General features: G+C 49.1%; 8 protein-coding genes across 13 annotated transcripts; 3 read left to right on the top strand and 5 right to left on the bottom strand.

Annotated features, from left to right (window-relative positions):
* Nucleotides 1-873: 873 nt before the first annotated feature.
* On the bottom strand, nucleotides 874-2,187 carry PV09_02667. Of its 3 annotated transcripts, XM_016355749.1 has the most exons (4): nucleotides 2,030-2,187; nucleotides 1,861-1,957; nucleotides 1,456-1,807; nucleotides 874-1,388 (listed from the first exon to the last, which is right to left on the bottom strand). In XM_016355749.1, the coding sequence occupies exons 1-3, from the start codon at nucleotides 2,058-2,060 to the stop codon at nucleotides 1,519-1,521; spliced, it is 417 nt and encodes a 138-aa protein (XP_016216055.1). In that variant the 5' UTR covers nucleotides 2,061-2,187; the 3' UTR covers nucleotides 874-1,388; nucleotides 1,456-1,518. The 3 variants fall into 3 exon arrangements, with proteins under 3 accessions (XP_016216055.1, XP_016216056.1, XP_016216054.1); XM_016355750.1 differs by having other exon boundaries at nucleotides 1,861-2,187; XM_016355748.1 differs by having other exon boundaries at nucleotides 874-1,807.
* Nucleotides 2,188-2,289: 102 nt separating this feature from the next.
* Nucleotides 2,290-6,180, top strand: PV09_02666. 2 transcript variants are annotated; one of them, XM_016355746.1, is made up of 3 exons: nucleotides 2,290-2,934; nucleotides 3,019-3,859; nucleotides 5,462-6,180. In XM_016355746.1, the coding sequence occupies exons 1-3, from the start codon at nucleotides 2,397-2,399 to the stop codon at nucleotides 5,865-5,867; spliced, it is 1,785 nt and encodes a 594-aa protein (XP_016216052.1). In that variant the 5' UTR covers nucleotides 2,290-2,396; the 3' UTR covers nucleotides 5,868-6,180. The 2 variants fall into 2 exon arrangements, with proteins under 2 accessions (XP_016216052.1, XP_016216053.1); XM_016355747.1 differs by having other exon boundaries at nucleotides 3,019-6,180.
* Nucleotides 5,802-8,829, bottom strand: PV09_02665 (uncharacterized protein). Its single transcript, XM_016355745.1, has 3 exons — nucleotides 7,912-8,829; nucleotides 7,842-7,863; nucleotides 5,802-7,792 (listed from the first exon to the last, which is right to left on the bottom strand). The coding sequence occupies exons 1-3, from the start codon at nucleotides 8,360-8,362 to the stop codon at nucleotides 6,580-6,582; spliced, it is 1,686 nt and encodes a 561-aa protein (XP_016216051.1). The 5' UTR covers nucleotides 8,363-8,829; the 3' UTR covers nucleotides 5,802-6,579.
* Nucleotides 8,830-9,278: 449 nt separating this feature from the next.
* Nucleotides 9,279-12,330, bottom strand: PV09_02664 (ribosome-interacting GTPase 1). Its single transcript, XM_016355744.1, has 7 exons — nucleotides 12,200-12,330; nucleotides 12,127-12,147; nucleotides 12,014-12,056; nucleotides 11,885-11,959; nucleotides 10,932-11,734; nucleotides 10,756-10,876; nucleotides 9,279-10,670 (listed from the first exon to the last, which is right to left on the bottom strand). Exons 1-7 carry the CDS (start codon nucleotides 12,218-12,220, stop codon nucleotides 10,651-10,653), a joined length of 1,104 nt encoding a protein of 367 aa, XP_016216050.1. The 5' UTR covers nucleotides 12,221-12,330; the 3' UTR covers nucleotides 9,279-10,650.
* A 109-nt stretch (nucleotides 12,331-12,439) lies between these two features.
* Nucleotides 12,440-13,805, top strand: PV09_02663 (uncharacterized protein). The gene is made up of 2 exons (XM_016355743.1): nucleotides 12,440-13,004; nucleotides 13,062-13,805. The coding sequence occupies exons 1-2, from the start codon at nucleotides 12,843-12,845 to the stop codon at nucleotides 13,707-13,709; spliced, it is 810 nt and encodes a 269-aa protein (XP_016216049.1). The 5' UTR covers nucleotides 12,440-12,842; the 3' UTR covers nucleotides 13,710-13,805.
* A 12-nt stretch (nucleotides 13,806-13,817) lies between these two features.
* PV09_02662 lies at nucleotides 13,818-17,218 on the bottom strand. 2 transcript variants are annotated; one of them, XM_016355742.1, is made up of 2 exons: nucleotides 14,369-17,218; nucleotides 13,818-14,297 (listed from the first exon to the last, which is right to left on the bottom strand). In XM_016355742.1, exons 1-2 carry the CDS (start codon nucleotides 16,644-16,646, stop codon nucleotides 14,266-14,268), a joined length of 2,310 nt encoding a protein of 769 aa, XP_016216048.1. In that variant the 5' UTR covers nucleotides 16,647-17,218; the 3' UTR covers nucleotides 13,818-14,265. The 2 variants fall into 2 exon arrangements, with proteins under 2 accessions (XP_016216048.1, XP_016216047.1); XM_016355741.1 differs by having other exon boundaries at nucleotides 13,818-17,218.
* A 250-nt stretch (nucleotides 17,219-17,468) lies between these two features.
* On the top strand, nucleotides 17,469-19,017 carry PV09_02661. Of its 2 annotated transcripts, XM_016355739.1 has the most exons (3): nucleotides 17,469-17,893; nucleotides 17,981-18,309; nucleotides 18,470-19,017. In XM_016355739.1, exons 1-3 carry the CDS (start codon nucleotides 17,737-17,739, stop codon nucleotides 18,623-18,625), a joined length of 642 nt encoding a protein of 213 aa, XP_016216045.1. In that variant the 5' UTR covers nucleotides 17,469-17,736; the 3' UTR covers nucleotides 18,626-19,017. The 2 variants fall into 2 exon arrangements, with proteins under 2 accessions (XP_016216045.1, XP_016216046.1); XM_016355740.1 differs by lacking the exon at nucleotides 18,470-19,017 and having other exon boundaries at nucleotides 17,981-18,392.
* PV09_02660 (uncharacterized protein) lies at nucleotides 18,759-22,200 on the bottom strand. Its single transcript, XM_016355738.1, has 2 exons — nucleotides 20,563-22,200; nucleotides 18,759-20,509 (listed from the first exon to the last, which is right to left on the bottom strand). The coding sequence occupies exons 1-2, from the start codon at nucleotides 22,014-22,016 to the stop codon at nucleotides 19,000-19,002; spliced, it is 2,964 nt and encodes a 987-aa protein (XP_016216044.1). The 5' UTR covers nucleotides 22,017-22,200; the 3' UTR covers nucleotides 18,759-18,999.
* Between the last annotated feature and the right edge of the window lie 1,400 nt (nucleotides 22,201-23,600).

Raw genomic sequence — 23,600 nt, 5'->3', positions numbered from 1 at the left:
CGCCCGTACATACGCGAAGACCTCTATGAACAAGAACCTCCAAATTATGTCGTGCATTAGTACCCACAACTTGGCCCCCTTGTCCTTCCACTTTTCCCATGCCGGACTGTATCCAAGGCAACACCAGTCACCACAAAATCTGCTCAAGCCGCAGGTACTGATCTGAATGGCCGGATGCAACCACAGAGAAGCTCGTAGAATGCGTCGCCACCAGCTTGGTCGGATGTAGTGTTGTTCGTCTGTGATGGCCCTTTCGATCTGATCATATACCGCTAGGCGTTCTTGACATTCTTGATGCAATTTTTGAGCGCGTTCTGCTGGGGATACAAAGGCAATTTGCGGGTTAACATCGTACAGAGTCATTGGCCGATCATGAGTAGGGTGCCAGAAGATTGGCGTGAAATCGGGAGGTCCGTTACGTTGTTCCATGGTTAAGATTGCCGCAAAAATGAATGCGGTGGGAATGCAGCTTGTAGAATGCAGCTTGTTGAATGCAGCTTTGTTGAATGCAGCTTGTTGCTACGAATGTCTTCCTCAGCAGTATTTGCGCCGCTGAATTGGTCAGTTGGTCCAAATACCAGAGAGCAAAAACAGATACAGGCAGTCGCGATCTAGAATTCCGTGGGCTCCAGACGATGTGAGTCGCGACTGCAACCGTGGGTTTTGAAATCACGCTTCAAAGGTATTTCTCTCGATACAAAACTACCAATAAAGTCTTACCTACGGGGTTCCGAGCGCATTGTATAGTCAGATGCGCAACTCACATGATTGCTGGAAACAGTCCCGTTACGTTTGATGGATGCTTCCACCCGTGTTTTTGATCTCGTGTATAACTTATTACCTACGGAAAGAGCTTAGTTCTATATTTGGGCAGATTATGGACGGGAATTGACAATAGGTAAGATCGCTTTAGACTACGCAAACGACAAAATAAGATTTCCTGCTTATGTGATGGCATTTGATCTCTAAGTCAGCTACATTCATGAGTGGCTCGAGGAAAGAAATAGCATCGATTAGTAACATGACATCTGCATGTCCCCAAGGACTAATGAATTTCAGTGAAAGCAAGCCTGATATTTCGGAAGCAGTACAAGGACTGCTTAATTCTGCTATTTATCGAGCATTTGCTAAATTGGGGTTCTTTCTTTGAAGGGTGAGTCGAACCGACAGATGTTACTATCGAGTTTATACCATGGACGATTTGGCCTTGGTCTGATGATCTATATCAATGGACATCCATTTTCATTTTCTTGGACACGAGTGCAATTCTGGACGTGCGTTTGCCATCCAAAGGAGCTGAGTTTCGATGAGAGAGTGTGTGAGTAATGAGCACAGCGGAAAGGGTTGTGTCCCCACACTTTATTGAGGCTGCGGCCAGGCTCAGTCTCCTCCAAGACTGTCAGCATTGTGGGTCAAGAGGACACCGGTTGAGCAATGCCATCGTCAAAGACTCACAACTAAATGACTATAGGAGGAAGCAAGCGTTTCCTTGTGGAAGCAGAGACGATAGAAGGGAATTCATATCTCAAGCGAGCCCCCGGTGTTATGCACAACATCGCGAATCTGAGGCTTGAGTTCTGGCATAGCTGCAGCCCACTCCCGGGCAAGGATGTCTCGAAATTGAGCGAATGCCTCAGATTTGCCCTTAAGCTTCTGGTTCTGCTTCATGATGACCTCGACAAATTCGCGCGTGTAGATCTCTGGGTTACGGCCCTCCTGGACGTATACAATTATCTGGTCCGGGATCTGCACTGCGATTTGTGGTGCTAACTCATTCAAATCAACTAGCCTTTGCACGAGCTGTGCGCTTCAAAGCCGAGTCAACACGGCAGGCAAATTCTGGGGGAGAAGAAGGCCTACATTTCTCGATCCATGGCTGACACGGTCGCAGCTCCGGCATGATCATATGTCTGCGCAATGAGATTGTATAGATTTTGCACAATCTCTTTCATTTGAGCTGTTATTCAGGCCTTAGCGTGACGCGAGCTCCGAGATAGAGGAAGGCTTCCAGATCACCGATTTCGCATACCTTCGATCTGGCTAAGATTGTTGAGCGCCATGGCCTGATTTAGGAGCTGGATGTCCGTGTGAGGGAAAGAAGTGACTGCAGAATGGCGCCCGTGACCTGATAGTAAAAAAGTATAGCAACGTCCACGTCGTGGCGTGTGCCGTCAAACGAGGGTGACGATGTTTGTCGGAAGGGTAGAGCTTGGCGCAGAGGCCATGAGGTGAACCAAGCGCCTGTTCGTCAAAATTGATGCATGGTTCACTGACGTGTCAAAGTATCTACAAGAAAGAGCCTCAAGACCGTCTAGTTGGTCACGTATATTGTCGCGCTCTCCCGGTCTGCTCTGTGTGTTCCTACAACCCCGTAACATTATGCCGCCACGACCATCATGACGCAGTATCCGCCGCGGACGAGCAGCTTGCCTGCGAATAGAGACCAAGTACATCCGAATGTCTCGACGTCGACAACGGTCGTAACCAGCGTCGCGCCTGGTGCGGACATTGCTCGAACAAAGCAAGGCGTCACGAAGCAGACTGAGCAACTACCAACAGTGAAATCGACACCTGATTTTCTGTCGGATAAGGCCACCGCTGCCTTTATAAGGAGAACGCTTTGTGCAAATCATGCTCTGACTAACACAGGTGGTGAGAGAGGAAGAGCCACTCCGCGACCCATAGATGAGCTGCTGCCTCCTCTCACCAGTTCCAACGAAGTTGACTTACAGCTCTACGCTATCTTGGCTGTCATTCTTAAGGAGTTCGTCTACTCCTGGTACGCGAAAATCACACCCGATCATGTCTTTGTCGAGGAGGTTATTCGGATCATTGCTCACTGCACAAGAGCTTTGGAGCAACGCCTGCGAAAAGTTGACCTCGAGGCATTAGTCCTGGACGAATTACCCAATTTGATTGAGCTACATGTCAAGTGTAAGTTCATCTCCTGTTATTTCTGTATCGTTTCGTGTCTTTGTAAGTATTATGGTTCTTTTTACTAAGTATTTCATTTTCTAGCGTACCGTGTCGCCCATGAAGAAGTAGCCTATCCCTCATCACTAGCCAACTCTCCACGGGAAGTCTATCATGTACTAGTCCCACACCCGGCTTTATCACCCGTTCCCCGCGAGAGCGAACCATCCACCGTTCTCGAACAGATCCGCAACGAAGAGTCATGGCGGCAACTACTTGTTCACGGTGTTCTGGCTGTGCTGCTTCCCACAGAAGATTTAGAAAATGGCTGTCTCAGAGCTCTCGTTGCTGAGATCTTTAGCGACATGATCCTGGGCAACGGGGTCAGTGGCAAGGCCTGTGAGCCATGGCTCTTGTGGGACGCCATCACAACCGTCATCGAAGCGCTGCAGCCGAAGACACTCAAAGCTGTTGAGGAGCCAACGGTCGCAACTAGTCGACTAGAGCAGTTTGGACTGCTGTCTCTATCCAAGAAACCCACGGCTGGACACCAGGGTCAGGACGGCAATCGAAGTCATCTGGGGTCTGCTGCATCTAATTCCATATCAGGCATGTTCTGGGCCGTGATGTCTTTCCTTTTCATGGCGTCTACTGCGGTCCGTACGCTTGTTTACACCGTTGCGACATCGTCGTCATTGCCAACACGGTCTAAGACGTGGTCATCCAGTCAATCGCCCATACACTCTGAGCCTGTGGATACCTCATCTGACTCCCCGCCATCTTACGATCAATGTGCCATTCTGGACATGAGCGTGTGGACCATGGTAGCACGCGTCTTCGACTTGGACATACGCCTACCCTGGCTGTTCGGCCTGTTTTCGCTCTCACATCAAATGGCTTTGTATGGGCCCGGGAGGGTTGGCGACATGAACGGTGCGTTGGATAGGTAAGTCTGTGTGAACCAATCTCTTTGTAGTTCTTCACCTTTCGTATCTGGTTGGCCAGCGGGATCTGCCTAGGCTGCCGGGGCTTGCATTAGTCCCGCATTCAGTTTCAGTCAAGTGACTTTGGCCGTAGCCCATCCGGGCAATCTTCCTTCGTGCAAGGGGCCTTATCGTGCACACCTCGATGGCGGCACCCTGGCGCCATGGGGCAAGGCCAACTGCAAGCCCCCGGCTTCACGGTTGTGCTGACGGAATCCTGGTGCTCACCGTCCAGTTTTTGCCGAGACATCGCTAGCCTATGCTTTCCTGAGCCATTGCGTAGCTTTTCTTTTGGTGCACTCTCCGTCCGCTGTGACCACATTGCAAAAGCTTGGGAACATTTGAGAGATTGCTGCATAGCTGCCTGATGCTGTGGGGTGATCATCGGGTTGAGAAATGAATCAACCTGCCACATGCCTCCTCTACGCGCCCGGCTGATCCCTTTCCGCTCCGTCGGGACTGGCCGCTGTCTGCAACACGGGAGCTTCCCTGTCCGTCCGAAGCGAATGCTGAAGGTGGCGCCTCAACACGTCGATGACCGCACCGAGACCATTGAGAAAAAACAATCTACACCATGTTTGCATTATGTCAAACTATCGGACACTGCGGAAAAGGAATTGTTTAGAAGATTCGAGTCGATTAATCGCAAAAGGCGCTACCATCCCTGCTGCCATCAGGTCCTCGTTTGTTGGCTGTGGTTTCGTCCCAGCAAGCTGGGTTCGACGCTCAGTCTCCAGCCAGCCATGTCAAACATCCACCAGAAACATCTGCAGTGCGACGCACAATATCGCTCCTTGTGAGTTTCCGACTCATGTAGGCGCCTTCTTGGACGTCGCTGCATTAGCTTCATGCACAATATTGTCCGCAACAATGTGGACGCCTCCTCCAACTCTTCGAGTTTGCAACTAGCAGACCTTTCTGCATAAATGTTTTGCATGCAAGATTGGACGAAGAGCAAGACAATGCACCCGTAGACCTCCGCGCTGGGTCACCCCCTCATTCTGCAGCGGTTCTGCACATGCTCATTTGACATGTTTCTGCTGGCGGATTCTTTTCCCTTCGGCTAACTGCAGACATCTCACATCACCTGGTCTCTGCCCTACAGTGACGGCCCACCAGTGCCATGTGCATCTATGCTTTGAGTCGGAAGGATTTTGAAGCAATTTCGTGCTGTAGAACTTCCTTTACACGTTCTTTAACGATCATGCGCATTAAAGGCATTTTTTTTTCTCCGGCTCACACGCGATTTAGTTTTGACTGATCATGACCTTGCTCCATCGAATTGACCAGGTTGCGCAATGGCGGAAGGAAGCATTTGCTCTGAAGTTCTCGCTAGCCTAGGTGCATGATATCAGGAAGCTGCTCTCTACCTCCACTGTATCTTGTAGTGCATGCCACTCCTAGATCCCGCCGCATGACCTTGACTCAGATCACTCCTTCTTCGTAATTACTCACACATTGACTTTTTTCTTTATTCAGTGTCCGGGCCGTTGTTTGCCTGCATCTTTACTGGGTCTATCCTAGGCTAGACCATCTCGCTAACGCCTCATGTTTTCTTTATGCAGATGGTTGTCAAGCAAAGTGCATGAGCACATTTTGAACCCGGCGTATATCCCACGACTACTGAAAATTGTACGCGCCACTCTTTTTCCGAACAATGCACCTGGTCCGCCCAGACGAATCCCCGATGCGACAGAGGTTGTTGCAATTAAACGACGCTGTGCAGAGACGATTACAAGTGCCTTTCCAAATTGGATTCTTTTTCGGTATTTTGGAATAAGCAAGTCTAGCGGACATGCAGCATTGACTGAAGAGATTGAAAACACGCTTGATGTACTTGGAGATGTCTATTTGAATAAGCATCTGATCTTTAATATGATCGAGCTGATCATTGTAAGACTGTTACCTGAGTTGGGCGAGAAAGATGTAAATGGGCTGATGAGGGAAAGAATCGGTGAAGAGAAAGACTGACCGCTTTATTAGCGAAAATTCATGCAAATAAGCACCGAAATTACTCAAAAACTGCTGTTGATATGTACACAAAGTCGTAGCATTTCTCTTTTCGAAGCGCTGAAAAGACCCCATTGGTCTTGCCCTTGAAGGCGCAGGCTTGTCTATAGAGATTCTGCTTTGGGGTCGTGAGTATAAACAGGCAGAAGACCCCCACAACGCCTAGAATAGCGAAAGGACAGCAAGCAGAAGATGAGAAAAGTGCTGGAAATTGCCGACCTCCTACGAGAGTTGGCACCACCGAAAAGCGTCTCCCTGCGCATATGCCTCCCTGCCAATAAGAAAATAGTCTTGAAATCCTTTCCATTTTGCGCTCGCGCGCAGCCAATCTTGTACTTGTAGCCTAGATGTTGCCGATGCGGTGATGTTGGATACGAGTTGGTATAGATATGAGGCTATTTGGCCGTGAGGCCCTGTTTCTTTATATTTTTTTGGAGGTTGGGGGTGACGCTCGGATCGCTATACATGAATCGGACAGATTTTGTTCGACAAATCGGAAAACTGTGAGCAGATGCTCGATGCGGCGCTGTCATTAGTTGCGTAGAAACCAGTGTGATCACCCTTTCCGAGAAGGACAAGGGAGTACAAGTTTCGCTCCTGCGAATCACGTAAGGAGAAGTAGCAAAGCTATGCTTGATGTTTGATCTGGAAAAAAAAAATCCGTTTGGTGTTCTCAGTCTTTGCCCAAATAGACCCCGTGATTGAAGTCACCGCTTGGTATTCTGTGCATTCCACCCGGCATTTCGCCACCGGTAGACACAGGGAGGTGATGTTGTAGCTTGAGCTTCTCCATGAGCTTGCCCATCATCATGTACTCCTGTGGCTCGACAAAACCACTTGGCTGGTTCTGGAAAAAGTTCATGACGACTTCAAGTGCGCGCTTTGTGTCCTCGATGCTTGGACTCAGACTCATTTGCGGATTAACGACTGAGCTTGGAGTAATGGGTGACGAATGGTGACCATGACCCATTGGCTGCGGTGAGGGTACGATCGGCGGTGGAGGCGGTTGCATTGATGTCGCTGGAAGTGGCAGGCCGTGCTCATGCATCTCCTCGACCGAGCTCAGCACATTCCCAGACAAATCATTATCCAGCACCGCCTGGCCTGTGAACTTAGGCGTTAGCGGTTCTGAGCTAGGCGGTGATACGTATGTTCCTGGTTCAATGCCATGCATAGGAAAGGTCTGACTCCTCGGTCTCTGAGGCGTGAATCCGCTGTTGGAAGCAGACACAGAGGGAACTCGACTAGGCACCTGGCTACTTTGTTGGCCAATATAGGGAGAAGCTGTATCCGGAGAGGTAATAAAGGGCGTCGTTGGAGATTGGGGCCCAGGAGAAAAGGTGGAGCCACCTTCATTGAAAGTGCTAGCTAGCGAAGTATTACTTAAAGAGTGATAGGGTTTGTGGTTAGAAAAAAAGTCGACGTTTTGACTGAGGTCAGGGGATTCGGATTTTGTAGCTGTCCTAGACCCGTTGTCCGTATTCGCTGGTGACGGCTCCTTTGTTGGGGGTGGAGAAGTTGGGGAGATATTAGGTGTTTGAGCTCCGGATGCTGGGTTGCTCGTCTCGCTTTCTTCTGCGATGCTATTCTTGCGTGACTTAACTCCCATTAGGTTATTCTTCTGCTTGAATTTCTCCAACCAGGACGTAGAGTTCGCGGCCTTGAGGTGTGCTTCCGAATTACCCACCGTAAGCGAAAAGTGGTGAAGCTTCTCCTTAATCAATGCGTCACTCATGGGTAGTCCTTGTTTTTGGTGATTTTTGGCCCAGTTGGCAAGTGCGCGCTCAATATCAGGGAACTTGCCTTTTGGTTTGCGCACTGGCGAACGATTGCCTTCATCCTGGTACAGGTACTTCTCCTTGTTACGGAGAACTTTTGATACGGTACTACGAACATGTTAATGACGACTAGAAGCTAGCAAACTGAGCCACATGCCTTCGTTCGACGCCAAACATGGCTGCTATCTATTAGCTGAGCGCTCTTGAAAACGTGCATGTTTGCTTACCGCCGATCTCTGTCTGTTTGACATTTGGGTGTTCCTCGGCGTACAAACACATCCGGCGTCGGTCGGCGTCGGTGAGAGTCTTTCGAGGAGTTGAAGATGTTCGTCCAGTCGCTGGGGGGGCAGACACTGGGGTAGACATATGAGCGGATGGAATCGGAGTGGAGGAGAAGATTGGCGTGTTGTACGAAGATTGACTGGTCAATTCGCTTGGCCATTGATGGGTAATGAGCGGTTGAAGTGACTGATAGTTCGATCTTGGTGGTGGCATGCTAGACGAATACATTGGCTCCATTGACATTGGAGTAAATGCGAACCCATCGTGCTCGTGTATGGGCGACTGGTGTTGCGAACTGAAGCCCGAGTTTCCACCCAACCACTGTGAGCTGCCATCGTGATATCCAAATCCGTGTTCATGATGCTGCTCGTGTTCCATTGTCATGGTCAAGCTCATTCGTGCTGATGAGATGGCCTACGCTTTGATACAGGCGATCCTTTGAAGAAGCGCCCGTATCAAAGCCGGTAGAGCAATACACGCTTGGTCGCAGTGGAGCGATATGCCCAAAAAGCTGGGGCGAACCGATACTGTTCGCTGAGTGACTTCCGCGACGGCAGGCTGCATGCAATGACAGCGCAGGCTCTTGAGAACGGCCGCGACGTCAAAGCGGCAATGCAGATTTGGTGTGAAGCGTGGAACAGGTACAACAACCGTGCGACGCAGGTTGAAGATCCAAAGGAAGGCTAAGTGCAGGAAGAACTGAACATGTGAGAAGCCCAGCGCGAAACACGTAGACTCACATGAGGTATGCAGAAAAGTTATGCAAGAAGCAGGCCTAGCTGGGTCGGACGGGGCAGGAGGGCTGCAGCAATAGTATAAGAAAAAGTGCGGAGATCCAAGAGGGACGGACTTTGAGAATGCAAGCATTCAGGGAACGCGGATGCACAAGCGGGAAGCAAAGCGGGACGTGCCCTGGCCGGCTCTTGGATCAAAACGGCAAAGATTCCTCAGCTCATCGTCTCAGAGGGCTCCATGGCTTTTGCGGGCTTTTGCTGGAGTGCCAGGGTGGGTTGAGCCCATGATGGTCGATACGGCCGCCGAGTCACTATTTTGTCCTAACGTGCTGGAGCGTCAACTCTTAGCCGAATGTTATAAAAGACGAAAGGGGCAAGGCGCTACAGAGCGCCAGCAAATGGGATTCGTAGGCGACTAGGATGCGGCAATCGCCAATAATGCTCCCTCGGACGTCGACAACGGGGCGATCGTTCGTCGTGCGCCGTCTCTCGATTTGGAGAGCGTCCATGCCAGCAGCATTCCTCGAAGAGCCTGTCCAGGCTGCCAAAGGGAAGCTGAGTATCAACAACGTCTGCGGACAGCAGCGACAGGAGACGTGTGTGGCTCGCCAGTCCAGGTTCCCCACCGATATATTGAAAGTACGACGGCCAGAGCTGGTCCTGCAATGCTGTATGGTCCGATACTTTTAGTACAGCCAGAGCAGGGCGTTTTGAGTGGCTGGCATGTCAGGTACGGAAAAGAAATCATGAAAACCGAAATAATCCTCACATGGGGAAAACGAGACTAACGGCTGCTACGGCGGCGAAGCTCCTGCGCTGCGATTGACTCTTCGAAGGAGGAAAAAAAAAAAGAGGCTCCCCCAGCATTTTCCCAGCGCAGCGTTACCGAAAAGACCTGAAGCAGAAATCACCACGAGGATGATGCTGTACGACTTGACACACTCCGTGGCTTGCCTGCTTTGAACGCGATCTCTCCGTCGGCCCCCCCAACACGAGCTCCAATGCCCAGCAGTAGCAGCAGTCCAATCTTTCTTTCGATGAGCAAAGACAGTCTGGATGCCCAAAACGGGATCGAGACTTGAATCGACAAAAAAGGCTCATCGGCAGCTAAACTTTCTGGCCATTCGATCGGCGCTCCGGCCGCTCTGCTCACGACTGCTAGACAACCCCCGAAGCGTTTTCCCCTCCCACGCGGGCGGGCAAAAGCTCACTAAAACCGCCCTGGAAAGAAATTGAAATTCTTCCGAGCCAATCATAAAACTGGTCTCTTCTTGCTTTTGACGAATGACAGCCTCAGGGGGGCTTGACGCCGATGTCGCATATTTCCGAGGATTTTAACAGGTCTTTGCTGACTTGACACAAGATGGCCAGGCCCAGGGGCCCCCTAGATAAGCAGGACTGGCGCTTTTCGTGCGCATACGATCGACGTAAGCCTCTGCCCATGACGAGCACGCCCTGCTCTCCTCATCAGGCAACGAAAATCAAAAGCCCTCTGGGCCCCGTTGCCTCATTGCAAGATTCAACCCGGGCAATAGATTGATTGTGTGGAGAGATGCAATGCAACGGGTTTACCAAATAAGACAGGCATACGAGCTTCGCATTTTAATTGGTTATGTGTTACGCCACGATGCCAGCGATTCGCATAAGAAAGCCTTTTGACTTTGAGGGATGAGACATCATCTATACCAAGACCTAGTGCGACTGGACTGAGGTACTTTCAATTCCAGATGCGTGTCCACTCAAATGACCTCTACTCCCGCATGGCTTTTGCAACGCGGTTGGTTCCTTCTCCGGCCACGATAGTCGCCGCTGTGGCAGACGGGTTGCGCCATTCGACTGTTGTTGATGACGTTGTAAGGAGTCCAATGCTGGCCTCGTGACCAGGCTGTCCAACCTATCTCCATCCTCGGCGCTATTTGTGGCTATCGCGACCTTTGGTATGGTACCCGATCATCGTTTGATAATTGTGACTGCCGGAGCATTAGTTTGGACAGTGCTGGGCGCTTGCGGCAATTGCGCGCACAGGGGAAGAGGGGGAGGGGCAAAATGACTGACTTATGTCTTCATCAGCTAACTCATGAGTCAAGCCAACTCTCTGTGGTTGGTGACGGACGCTTTTGCCATAAACTATGGCGATACGAAATTGCTCCACGATACTTTTATGAATGGAGTTACACTGCCTGGCGTTTAGGTCGTAGCCAAACATAAGATCGGCCACTGAAGGAACTTACAAAATCCTCCACGGTACAAGCGGTCGACCGCAGGACGACCGGTGCCGAGTAGTCCGGCATCTTGCCCTTGGGCTTCGTATAGACTCGACGAAGATTGAGCTTCTCCCACATCATCTCCAGTAACTCGTCGATGTTCCAGCCGTGTTCTGAGCTAATCGGGCACGCATTCGGTATGCGGTACAATAGATCCAGCTCCTCAATAGATATCGAGTCGATTTTGTTTAGCGCGTAGATCACAGGTATATAAGCCCTGCTCTTTGCTTCGAGGACATCGATCAAATCGTCGATGGTGGCGTCGCACCGAATAGCAATGTCTGCGGAGGAAATCTTATACTCGGACATGACCGCCTTGATCTCATCATGATCGATGTGCGTAAGAGGGACTGTGCTGGTAATGTTGAGGCCTCCCTTGTCCTTCTTTCTGAAGACAATGTTTGGGGGTTCCTTATTAATACGGATGCCGAAGCCTTCCAATTCCTGTTCAATAATACGCTTGTCTGTCAGAGGTTTGTTGACGTCCAACACAATGAAAATGAGATGACAGGTTTTAGCGACTGCAATAACCTGTCGACCTCGACCTTTTCCATCCTTCGCGCCTTGAATGATACCTGGCAGGTCAAGAATCTGGATCTTTGCGCCATTATACATGACCTGTCCAGGAACAGTAGTGAGAGTCGTGAATTCATAGGCAGCTGCCTCTGAGTGCTGGCCAGTCAACCTGCTCATGAGCGTGCTCTTGCCCACTGAAGGGAAGCCAATGAAGCCAACACTAGCAACGCCTGTCCTAGCAACATCGAAGCCCACTATTTGCATGTGATTAGATATGATGCGTCTCTCGAAGGAAAGGTTTGAGCGCAAAAGCTATATTGGCCTGAATCAACAGGAGACTAGCGACGACATTTAACTTCCCTCTCCTGAGGAACCAGGCCTCACTTCAGATTTGCACGACTCACCACCACCTCCGCCACCTCCACCGGAAGGTGTGAGGAGTTCGCGTTTTAGTTTAGCGAGCTTTGCTTTCAGCTGTCCTGTTCCAAATCTTCAGCGTGTGATTTCGCGGGCTTTGCAGGTCATCCACGAACCAAGGTGGTAAGACGTCGCCTTATTTTTCTGAGTTCGAGCCATCTATGCTTCCAGGTCAGACTTTGTGAACTCAAATCAAGCGTAGTTTGATTGGCAACGGGGGCAGATGTACTTCGGCTTCGATTTCTTTTATCTTCATCTTTTGTTAGCTCAGTCCATGAGTGATTCGCGAGAAGTATTCGCACCTTGTCCACTGTGGTCGCCATTATAAACCCGTAAAATTATATTCAGGGTATACTCTGGAATATTAAAATTTGTACAAGAGTTGCTCCAAGTCGTTCATCGAGACATCAAATTTTTGAAGGCAAACTATGACGGACGGGTCAAGAACAAAAGCGGCGTGTGGGGTGCTAGCGTGCCGAAGTTTATGTAATCCACCTTATCGATAAGCAAACTGTCAATCATAACCAATTCAAAGTTGGCTGCACAAATCCGCATGCGGGTTTCTCTTATGTTCTACTATAGTTCGATACCTCTAAGGTATCAAGGTTGATAGCAGAGTCAGCACAGTTCTCATTCACAGTTACAAGCAGGCAAGGACATCCGGAGAACTGAACCAAGTTATTGAAAGCGGTGTCCTAATCCGGGAACCCAAGTTTCACCTACATCCTATGAGCACCATCAGTATAAGTGGTTGTGCAATTATCTATATAGCTCCTGCACTAGATCACATCCCTTGTGCGTCCAACGAAGTAGACCGTTGTCTATCAGGCATCCTAACATCTCTACCTGCGAAATCTTCTCCTGTCTACGAGAAAATCTGATCAGGCGGCTTTCGAGCAGTTTCCAAATTAAATTCGGTTAGCCTGTAAATACTCTCTCTGTGGGATGCCTGGTAATGCAGGTCGCAGCGATAGAAGTGGAAGACGAGGAGGACCAAAATCTAGAGAAGAACAGATCTCTCGAGCCTTAAGCAAGCTCCTTCGACATCAAGCGGAGAAAGAGGGCCTTGTCCTAGGCCCTGGAGGCTATATCAACCTTCAAGAAGTGGTCAGCTTCCTCTGTGCTGCTTATCATCCAAGGAACTACTTGTTAATGCAATTCTAGATAAATAACCGAAATATCAGATCCCTCAAAGTCACCGTACCTGAGATCAAGGCGATTGTAGCCAACAACGACAAGCAACGCTTCAAACTAATTCCAGTGGCTGAAGCCAAAAGTTCTCAATGCGATGATTACGTTGATACAGCATCAAAAGCTGACTGCGAGAACGATGATCCGTCGCAATGGCTAATTCGCGCAAACCAAGGTCACAGCATAAAAGTTGATGAAGAAGGACTCATGGAGCCCATTACCCTCGACGGAGAGATCCCATCTATCGTCGTACATGGCACTACATCAAAAGCGTGGCCCCTAATTTTGTCTTCAGGGGGACTCAAGAAAATGTCGCGAAACCACATCCACTTCGCAGCAGGTCTCCCTGCTGGTTTTGCTTCAGTCACAGCTGCTCAGGAGGCTGGTAACAATGCTAATAAGGAGCCTGTGATCTCGGGCATGCGAAATTCATCAAACATTTTGATATACATCGACATCGCAAAAGCATTAAAGAGTGGGATTAAGTTCTGGAAGAGCGCAAACGGTGTAATCTTGAGCGAAGGTAATGAGAGCGGTCAGATCCCAATAGAATACTTCAAGCAGGTCGAGGACCGCAGAGGCTTAGCGGTCATCATGAAAGATGGGGAGTTGAAAGCGTAAATCTCAATTTCACTTACATTTAAGCACGTCCAACATGAGTTGACAAATCAGAAGACATACAGCTCCAATATGGATTTGTTCTTTAGAACCAAACCCCCCCCCCCCCCCGCCTTGCTCGTTGGTCGTTGGCAAAATCTAGTAGTTTTTGAGATTCGAAGCATGTGAGAATGCTATTCACATCTAGTGCTACCTCACGAGTTATTTATCTTTTGCTTCCTAATATTCCTGATTTGCTTTCTCTACCAGCCTAACACACTCGTCGGCAACATCGTCACCAACTCTCCAACTACGTAACACAACGCCTTTTTCCTGGCAGTATTGTCGCGCACGTTCCCAGCGCTGATGCCATAATTCAAGTCGCTTATTAACCGGCTGGTGCTGGTTACCACCACTGCTGGTAGAGGCTGTCGAGTAGGTTCGTGTGACGAACTGCTCCTGCCCAGAGGATATTCCGGTGTCATTAAATGAATGCCATGAATTGTTAGCACGGACTCCTCCTGCCGTAGGATTTGAGTAGATGTTGGGGCGTGGATATTGGTTTTGATCTCTTGCGTTATCATGGGGTTCTGGGGTCATTGTGAGGATGTTCTGATTACGATTGAGTTCAGTGTGAACGTAGGAATTTTTCCACGGTGCTGCTGGAAGAGAATTATACGCACTTGTCAATCTCGATTTCGCGATTTCTTTGTAAGACGATGTGCTTGATACGATGCTTGGAGCGGAAGTTGACTGTTGGATGATAGAAGGCTTTTTGCCCTGTGGAGCCGAAGGAGAAGACTTAGAAGGATCCGAGATGTTCGATGCTGTATTTGACCGACGTGTTGGCGGGGGAGGGGGAGGAGTTTTTTTAATTTTCGTCACTTCCAAACGTGCCGGATCGGCCGGTTTCGACTGCAATGTGAGCGGTTTTCTTGGAATTAGCGGTGGCGGGGGCTTTGCGTAATTGTTTTCTGTGCTAGCTCCGTAGTGAATTTGTGGTGTTTTAATGCCTGACATCCCTGGAGAGTCCAACGGTGGTTCAGCGTATGAAGTTGGAAGGTCGTTACTAAGATCGATAAGGTCCTCAGAATTTACAACAGATTTTTCCTTTTCAAATGCATCAGGAGATGTACGCCTTCGTGGTGGCAGAGGCGGTCTGTTGCGTTTCTCCTCCTCTTCTTCAAGCGTTTTCAAAGAAGCTGCTATTGCAGCCCTAAGCTCGGGGTCGTCTTCATAGTTTTGGTGAAATGTGCTCGCACTAGTTTTACCATGCTTTCCTTCTGTGATGCCACTAGAACGCGGCCCTGTCAATGCTCCCATTGAAGAGTCAAAGAAGCCATTGCTGTATGGAGTTGTGACATCGCGAATTAAGATAGCAAGAACGCGACCCGGATTCTCCGCTACAAAGTCGAGGTATACCTCCAAATCAGCCTCTCCACTGTCTCCAACAAGAATGAAGTGACGTTCTGGAAAATCACTTGCGATACGGTCAAGAGTGCTCTTTTTCCTTTCCGCCACTGGCTCAAAGATCCCTTGTAGCATACCACTGTATTGCTTGAGGTGAAATGAGCCTGCGGGTAACCTAGTCAACTCAAAGTACTTCTGCAGTACTGGATACAGCTGCCACGGCGAGTTTGATACATAATGGAACTTCACACCCATCTTCTCCAAGCGGCTGTACCATTCCTGTACCCCTTCAATTTTGAGATCAGCCAAGTCCCGGATAAACGCGTTACGGAAAATTTCTCTGGCGCCACTATTGATAGCTGAATGCTTAACAGTGTCATCAATATCACTGATGAGCGATATACCTTTGGGAGGAGTTAGTGTCACTTCCTCAGTGGCCGAGAGTTTTTCTGAAGCCAATATCCGGACATGCGTAGGAACAAAATCAAGTGAAGCACGTAGCGCGAAATGTCCATATGCATTAGTATAGATAGTCCGTTGTCTCGAATTTTCATCATTATAGAAGAATGCGCTGATTGGTGTATCGACCAGTGGGTTGGACATGAAGGGAGCGAGACGAGCCATCAGATGTGCATTTGCTACGGCAAGTTGATCGGGGGTCATGTCGGCTGGTTGGTTCCATGTCGCTCTTTTCTGAAGTGGAGTGATTTTGAAATTCTCGTCTTCGACATTCGCTGAGTTGTTTGCGGCCAGACGTCGAAGACCATCTTTCTCTGACCATTTTCGACTCATCGGCGTCTCCGGGTATTCTGTCCTAGCGTGACCATTCCGCGATTTGTTGTTTGGGGCCTCACTATATTCGCCTCGATCGGCCTTTTCCGCCTCGCTTTCGCCTCGTTTGACCAGTTCTTCTGCCTGTCGAGCTGCTTCGTCGTCATCCTGCTTCTGCTTCCTCTCTTCTACTCGCTGCCGATAGGCCATATGCGGGCTCGTATCGCGACTAGATATCACGCTGTTCGAGGGGGAGGACTGAGATGGTGCAGGTAGTCCCGCCAGTTGTCTTGCCAAGGATACGAAAACCCGTTGCCTTCTTGTCATTTGGCCCCGTTGTGGAGAGAACACCCAGCCTCGCACATCGACATCAACAACGGCGTTGTCTTCCTCGTACTCTTCCCATTGTTGCTTCATGAATTCGACCTCTCCAGCGCCAGTTGTGTCTCTATAATCCCTTCCCTGACCCGATGTCTCTTGTGTAGTAGCGATAAAAGCCTTTGACTTTGTGGTGTGCTGGCGTGCATAGCTGGGAATAAGTATCATCTGCTCCTCACCACCTGTCACAACCGCAGCATCCGAGTAAGCTCTTGGAATTCCATCTTGGAAATCATCAAGCCCGCCACCACGCTGACCCCAAGCAGCACCTGCGTACTGCTGCTGAACTGTCTGCTTGATTTCGTTTAGATAGCCCCTCAACCTGGCTCTCTTACTTCCTGGGGGGGGTCCTTCACTTGTCATACTGTTCCATGCGCCACCGCTGGCTGAAAAGTTTGTCATTTCTGGCCATTTGCGAGATGCCGCATCGCGAAAAAGTCTGGATCGTCTGAGGAATTCGCTTGTCTTCTTCGACAACTCCGGTGTGGTGGGAAAGCTGCGAAGCTGCCTCTTGTGCTGCCGCTGGACGATAAATCTGTATATCCGCTCCTGCACTTTGTTCTTGAGGAACGGCAGGTATTCGAGGCGTAAGTGAGTGAGCCGTGTACTGGCCCGCTGTCTAGTGCGTGGGAAGAGATAACGACCGAGAATCGCTGAGACGCCTGAACGCGGCGGCGGCTTGCGAGGCAGTGGAGCCAGTTTCGGAATCTCTAAGGAGTATTGAAGTTCGAAGATGAATCCAGTTTGAAGTGTTTATTCGAGTCGTTTGACCGGCACAAGGGCATAGCTAAGCTAGGGACGTGTCCGAAAAACGTCATCGTGTGAGTGCGAGTCGTGTCTGGACCTCCTCAGCCTTGCCTGCGGCCTCTGCCTACACGCTCCTGCATACGAACTTATGGAAACGATAGAGTCTAAAAAAAAATGGCGTTACTAACAAAAACTTCACGAGGCAGCTAGGGTCTTGCTTCGTTTTGTTCCCCGTTCCAATGATGGGAAGAATTGGTTACATTCAATGAGTCCTGCTTTCGTCCGAGAGATATACACGCTCCTCGTCACAGATGTCCACTTTTCCGCAGGATATTGGAGAAGGTGGCTAGCAAATGGGAAGGAATGCAATGAATCAGGGCGTGCGCTTTTAATGGTAGCCTATCAATCATCTCTGTGTTTTCGAGGTTCTATATATTTGAACCAAGCAAAGATTTCCAGAGTGCCTTCTGTGGGCGGAAGTTTTGGCCGAGATCTGCGAGACGCCTCAGGGACACGTTCGCGACGGCATGGATGCAGCAAAACGAGATCTTTCTCCTCCAAGCCATTCTATTGTCACTTTTCATAGATGCATACGTTGTTCTTCTGTACTCGTGCATTTCTTCATTACTGCATTGGCATCACCTGAGGCAACTCCTGTATTCGCTAACCAAAACTCGTTGCCCAAAGGGCACCGCCTGTTGTCGAACCCATCTGCCTGTATTTGGATAGGGAAACTAAACTGACAATGCGTCTCTCGTCCCCAATAGTTCGTGCAACATACCAAGCCGCTTTCTTATCTGGCTGCTCGAACGTCGTCGCCCAGTTCTTCCGGGCAAGGCAAGAGGGCAAGCCACTGCAGATCAATCCGATCGAGCTGCTTCGCTTCATTGTGGTGACTCTCAGTACGTCTTTCTCCGGATCATACTGATATACTACCCGAGCATGAGGTGTATGGCAAGACATAACGTTCTGACATTGTTGTTCGAAAGTTACTTGTCCGCCCAATTTCCACTGGCAACAATTCCTCGAGCGCACTTTCCCCGCCTATCGTTCTACACGGCGTAACGATATTCCCCTGACAAGACAAGATGTGACCGAAAGAGATGAGAAGAAGAGAAGAAATAGCAATGCAGATGCTGTCTCTGTTGCCGTCAGTGGAAGCGGCAGCAAGCCCAAAATCAATTGGCGAAACACCTTCTTGAAGATGTTCATCGACTGTATCACTCTTGGTGCGTTGCTAAATACTGTAGCGTTTCTGGTTATCATGGGCTTGTTGAAAGGACACAATATGGAAATGTTGGCTGCGACGGTGCGAAGGGTGAGTCCTAACTATCTGTTGGTCGCTTGAATTCGATCCTTAAAGACCTTGAGAATCCTGGCCCACTCTGCCGTATTTGAAACCCCATTTCCTCTGCCTGCATTCTATCTGTAATGAGCCAATTGTAGATGCACGCATTGACTAATATTGCCCTCTCAAGGACACAATTCCTGTCATAGTCGCCGGCTACAAATTGTGGCCTTTTGTCTCGCTTATCAGCTTTACACTAATCCCGGTGGAACGGAGGGTCGTCTTCTTTTCAGCATTCGGACTGCTTTGGAACGTATACTTGTCACTTGTGGCAGCGGCTGTTTAGGAGCACTTCAAGTGTACGGCAAAGCTAGCATGCGTACGAGCGTTTCGTTATCAATTACTTTGAAGCACAATCCTTGATTCTCTGCCGTTCATGAATGTAGCAGATCTGTCTTGCATGTATACATAATTTAAAACTGGTATCTGACGTATCTGCCCTTGCTAGCTATCTGGATTGCCCAATACTACGAGATTTGGGGTATAAGTCCTTATTGGGGCATTTCTAGATATGCGGTTGCTTCACGAGGATAATTGCTTTGAAAAGTGAGCCCTGCAGTGATCTGCTGAAATATTACATGCGTGACAGATATAATGCTCATGTACAGGTTTTCTTTTAAGTGTATTTCGTAATTTGTGCTTTGATATTTGCTGTATATGTCAGACTTTAAATCTTTTGGATCCTTCAACAAGACCGTCGCTCAATTTAGTTGCAATACTCCAGACTGGCATGAAGTTCTTGACTTCCTCAAATGCGGGAATGCTTTTCGGATCATTGGCGTCGCTCCATAGACACACAACTTGTCCATCGAGCCCTTTCTCTTGATCAGCCCAGGTAACGAAAACCTCCCATGGAGCGTCATCCCACTGTCGCCTCCATAGTCGGATGCTCTTTGAAGAAACTCCCTTATGAACGCGGGGAAACCTAGAGTCAGTGCCAAAGCCGGTGACATTGACATCTACAATTGGATTGTCAAATAGTATGCGACATGCCCGTGTGTTCTTCGCATCAATGGTGAAGCGTGCTACGTTGGAATTCGTTGTGTTCTGGACCCGAGATGCATTAAACGTCAACCACGTCTTGTAAAATTTTTCGGGAGGTATTGCGGAGGGCAGATTCATTGGGTTCGGTGCTATGCCTGACCATGAGCATTTTGTGAGGCCGCTACGAGCGCTATAGTCTGGCGCCGAACAACTAATGACTTGTCCTGCGGAGGATGGAATCGATTTTGCAATATCTTTGGCGTATGGCATCAAACCAGTAAGGCTTACATGATTAACACCGCTATCGAGGTCAACCTGCTGCAGAAAGTATACCTTGAGGCGCGAGTGTTCAGAAAACGGGAAGGCCGTAAGGTTGTATATAGCAGTAGCTACACAGATCAAACAAATGATCGTCGGAAGCGGCCACTGAATGCGATGGATGAACGGCGCAACGGGTGTGACAAATAGCGTAGTTATTGCTGCCAAAAATAGATAAACAATGAGAACACCTGATCCATCGCTTGCGGTTTGATAGAGACTTGAGGTCATGAGCAATCCGATTTGGCCAATGAGAATTAGTGGCAGGATGGTCACCAAAAACAGCTGTAGTAGCCACGTCCAGCTTGGCAAAAAGCCACTCCAAACTTGTTCCTTAGGATAAGGCGGTGGCATGGACAGATATAGGAGCTCATCATCATCGGTCGCCGCACTTTCATCCGTAGATCGACCACGAGTACCACCGTACCCTCCCGAAAACGTTCCTTGTCTATAACCTCGAAGCAACGAGGTACGTTCGTTAGCATCATCTTCTTCCAATTGCCGGAGCATGTCGACTGATTGCCTGCGTGATGACTGCTGATCGTCTCGAGTTAATGGTCGACTGGAAGGTACCTCTCCGCCACCATCCCCGATGATCTTCTCGGCAAAGGTAGTTTTCTTCGGCAATGCAAAAAGCTCGAAGTACGAGAGTAGTAATGCAAGAAACACCGCGCCAAAGTAGATGACTATAAAGTAGCTCCCCGCAATCCCAAAATTATTCTGGAGTACTGTTGCACCAACAAGAGTAATGTAAGCACCAATGTACAACCACAACAGGCCGTAGGCACGTTGAAGCGCAGATGGTCGCATAGAGTCTGCACCTTTAAGAAGGAACCAAGTGATTGCAAACCATGCCGAAAGCATCATACTAGAACAGATTAGTTTCTTGACATTCCGCAATTCCAATAACACAATACATACCTCCAGACAGAATAAGGACTTGAATACAAAACATATGGATTGACTTTCGCGACCAACAAGCCGAAACCCACGACAGCAGCTGTGGAGACGGTAAAAACAAGAGGAAAGCGGAAAAAGCCCCGAAAAGCCCGAATCTGAACAACGCCAGCATCACCCATATCTTGCTTCCGGGCAAAAAGATACCATTTATCTGATTTAATGAGGATGAGCTCCACGCCAATTAATACAATGGGTGTAACAACAAGTAGGGTCACTGAGATGGCGAACAAGGTGTGCAGCTGAAAAATGGCAAAGGTTCGCCCAAACAGGTCGAAAAAAACGGAATCGTGTCCTTTGCCAGCATGCACACCGCCAGCCACAGCCGGTGGACCCTCAAACTTGTCACTCAAATCAGAGGTCAGCCCGTCCATTGTTGCGATCGCAGCCGAGAGCATGTGCCAGAGCGATTCCCGAGATGTGAACCTAGCAGAGTCTTCAATTGTATGGTAACGTGCTCGAGGCTCAAAGAAAGCAATGTCGAGACCACGCATACCCAGTTCTGGTGCAAAAACAGAGTAGTCTGTGTCTGATCTAACAAGCTTTCGCTTAAAGCCATCCAGGGAGACGACTGAGCCAAAAGGGTGAGGGCTCCGCTGATAAGATTTCGTGACTTCGGCATCGGTTGATCTGAAGAGAACAGCCTTCCCACCAGCTCCAGCACCTTCCAGATTGAGAAAGGTATGCGGGAATTTCGATATTGGATGCTGGGTAAAGGCAAATGCACCGTTGAGGTAGTCCTCTTCTCCGTTGTTTAAAAGTGCAACTACTCCGCGCTTTGGTTGATTGCCTTGGGTTGTGTAGTACGAGATGACTTGTAAGACAGAGACAACACCAATGCCGTCGTCAGTCGCCCCAAATCCAGAGGGCACGGAGTCATAATGGGCATTAATTAAAACACCGCTCTTGTGGCCAATGTCTGACTCTCCATCTTCCCACCAGAATCCGGGCTCATCTTCCGAGCCTCTAATGTATACGATGATATTCTCGCCAGTGTAGGCGACGCTCAATGATGAGTCTCTTGATCCGAAAATCAAGCTGCTATCCAAATCGTTGTAAATATGGACAGCTGTATCCGTTTGTGCCCTGCTCTTCCAGTCCAGTCGCCCACCACTCCTTGATACAGGCAGGGCGTTGGTAGCAACGATCTCGTCAATACGCTCTAGTAACCATGTTCGTATCTCGTTGTTTCGCCGGCTGTTGTACGGATGAAAACCGTTGCTCAGGTGCTGGAGGTCCAGCCAAGCTTGAGTGAGGTTGATCCCAGGAGCTGGCAACTCACTCTTTGGGGCAGGCGGCACAGTGTTATGGACTGTAATGAGGCTGCTGAGCAGAGATGCGAAGATAATGGTGGTCCAGAACGCGACCGGCCAAGGCGTGAAGCCAAGGGGATTCCTGGACTTGTAGGGACGAGCCATGGTGCTGGAGGCTGTTTAGTAGATCACAGTCAGGAAAGTTGCCATTGCTATGGCATTTAAGGATAGGCGACTTCGAAGACGAGGGTAGTCCAGCTTTTAGAGAGGAGAGAGCGCAGTGAGAATGCGGCGGAGGTGGGGATGGTCTCTATCTCGTGAGCCCACCAAGGGTAAGCTAAGCCCAGCCACATTAAATTAACCTGCAAACTTAGTCGTGACGACATGTTAACTTACAAGCTAGCAAAAAGACTGTCGCATGCCCAACTTTTGCGATAGTGTATCGCAGGAAAGCACAGCCAGCAGGCGCTGAAGCTCACAGGCGCATTTTAAAATTCCGATGTTCGTCAGCTGCGTTCCCTCCCCTCCCTCCCTTCAACGTGCATTAGAGCTGAGCAATCAGCGTAGCATTAGGTCTAGAACAGGTCTAGTGATCGCATGTAACATATGTGAACGGCAATATCATGCATTTTTACGCCCTGACCCGTCATATACTCCAATGAACGTCAAGCTACCAGCGGTATTGGATACGCCAGTACGACATCCTGAGTGCTGTGCAAGTCTTTCTACCAAACTATTAAACAGCGTTGTTCGTCATTTGCCATCCGATGATTGTCTCGTTTTGAGCATTGGGTGCGGAACTGGACTTTTCGAAGCGTTGCTCTTGCAGCTTCAACCACGGTTGGAGCTCTACGGAATCGAAGTTTCAAGCTGTTTCGTGAATTACCTGTCCCCCAAGCAGGTGAATGTTGTAAGAGGTACCTGGGATATTAGTCCGCTGGCTGCTACTGCAGCCGTATGGCTTTTGATTTATCCCCGAGCACCATCGCTTGTTGCGTCCTACTTGCATGCTTATGAAACGAGCAAAGTAGGGACCATTATATGGATCGGACCGCAAAACGATTGGCCCAACTTTGAAGCTGTCTTCTCTGCTAGCACGTTCAACAGCTTTTCACGCGTCACAGAGAGTGGACTCGAGACTTATGAGAAAATGGTCGTTATCACCCAAAAAATCAGCCAAAATCAATGCGAATACGGCCATGCCGTTGCTGCTGCTAGTCGCAATACTACCGCTGAAGTCGATGACATTTGAGGCTTTCATAGTGTGACCTTAGCAGGCAATGGTACACCGTTCTCTCTTGTTATATAGTCAATTAGAAGAATACAAATAAGCACCTACACGTAGGTGGTTTCAGAATCAAGAACCACAATCTTTTATTATATATCTCACCAATCTTGCCCAAAGTCCTTACAGCCCCAAGTATTTTGCCTTCCAGCTATGGTCTAAACCTAGTTCCAAATCATCCACTCCATACGTTCAGCGGAGGATGCGCGCTCTTTACAACTTCCCGCTTTTTGAGCTTGACAGTGACTGTCAATTTGCAAAAGTATTTGTCATTCGTTCTACCATGCTCGAGCCCTCGCCGAGAAGTATCGCATCTGTGCACATTTCAAATTCATCATCTGTTCAAATTGACCTCGTATTGAAAATCCTATATGTCTAGCGTCATCACCTCATAAAGTCATAACCCATGGACGAGATAGGAAGAAACGCCTGGAATTGCATCTTCACGCCTGGTTCAGGTGGAA

This window comes from Verruconis gallopava (genome assembly GCF_000836295.1).
Source record: "Verruconis gallopava strain CBS 43764 unplaced genomic scaffold supercont1.7, whole genome shotgun sequence".
In the NCBI taxonomy this organism is placed as follows: domain Eukaryota; kingdom Fungi; phylum Ascomycota; class Dothideomycetes; order Venturiales; family Sympoventuriaceae; genus Verruconis; species Verruconis gallopava.
This window is presented reverse-complemented; position numbering and strand designations above follow the sequence as displayed.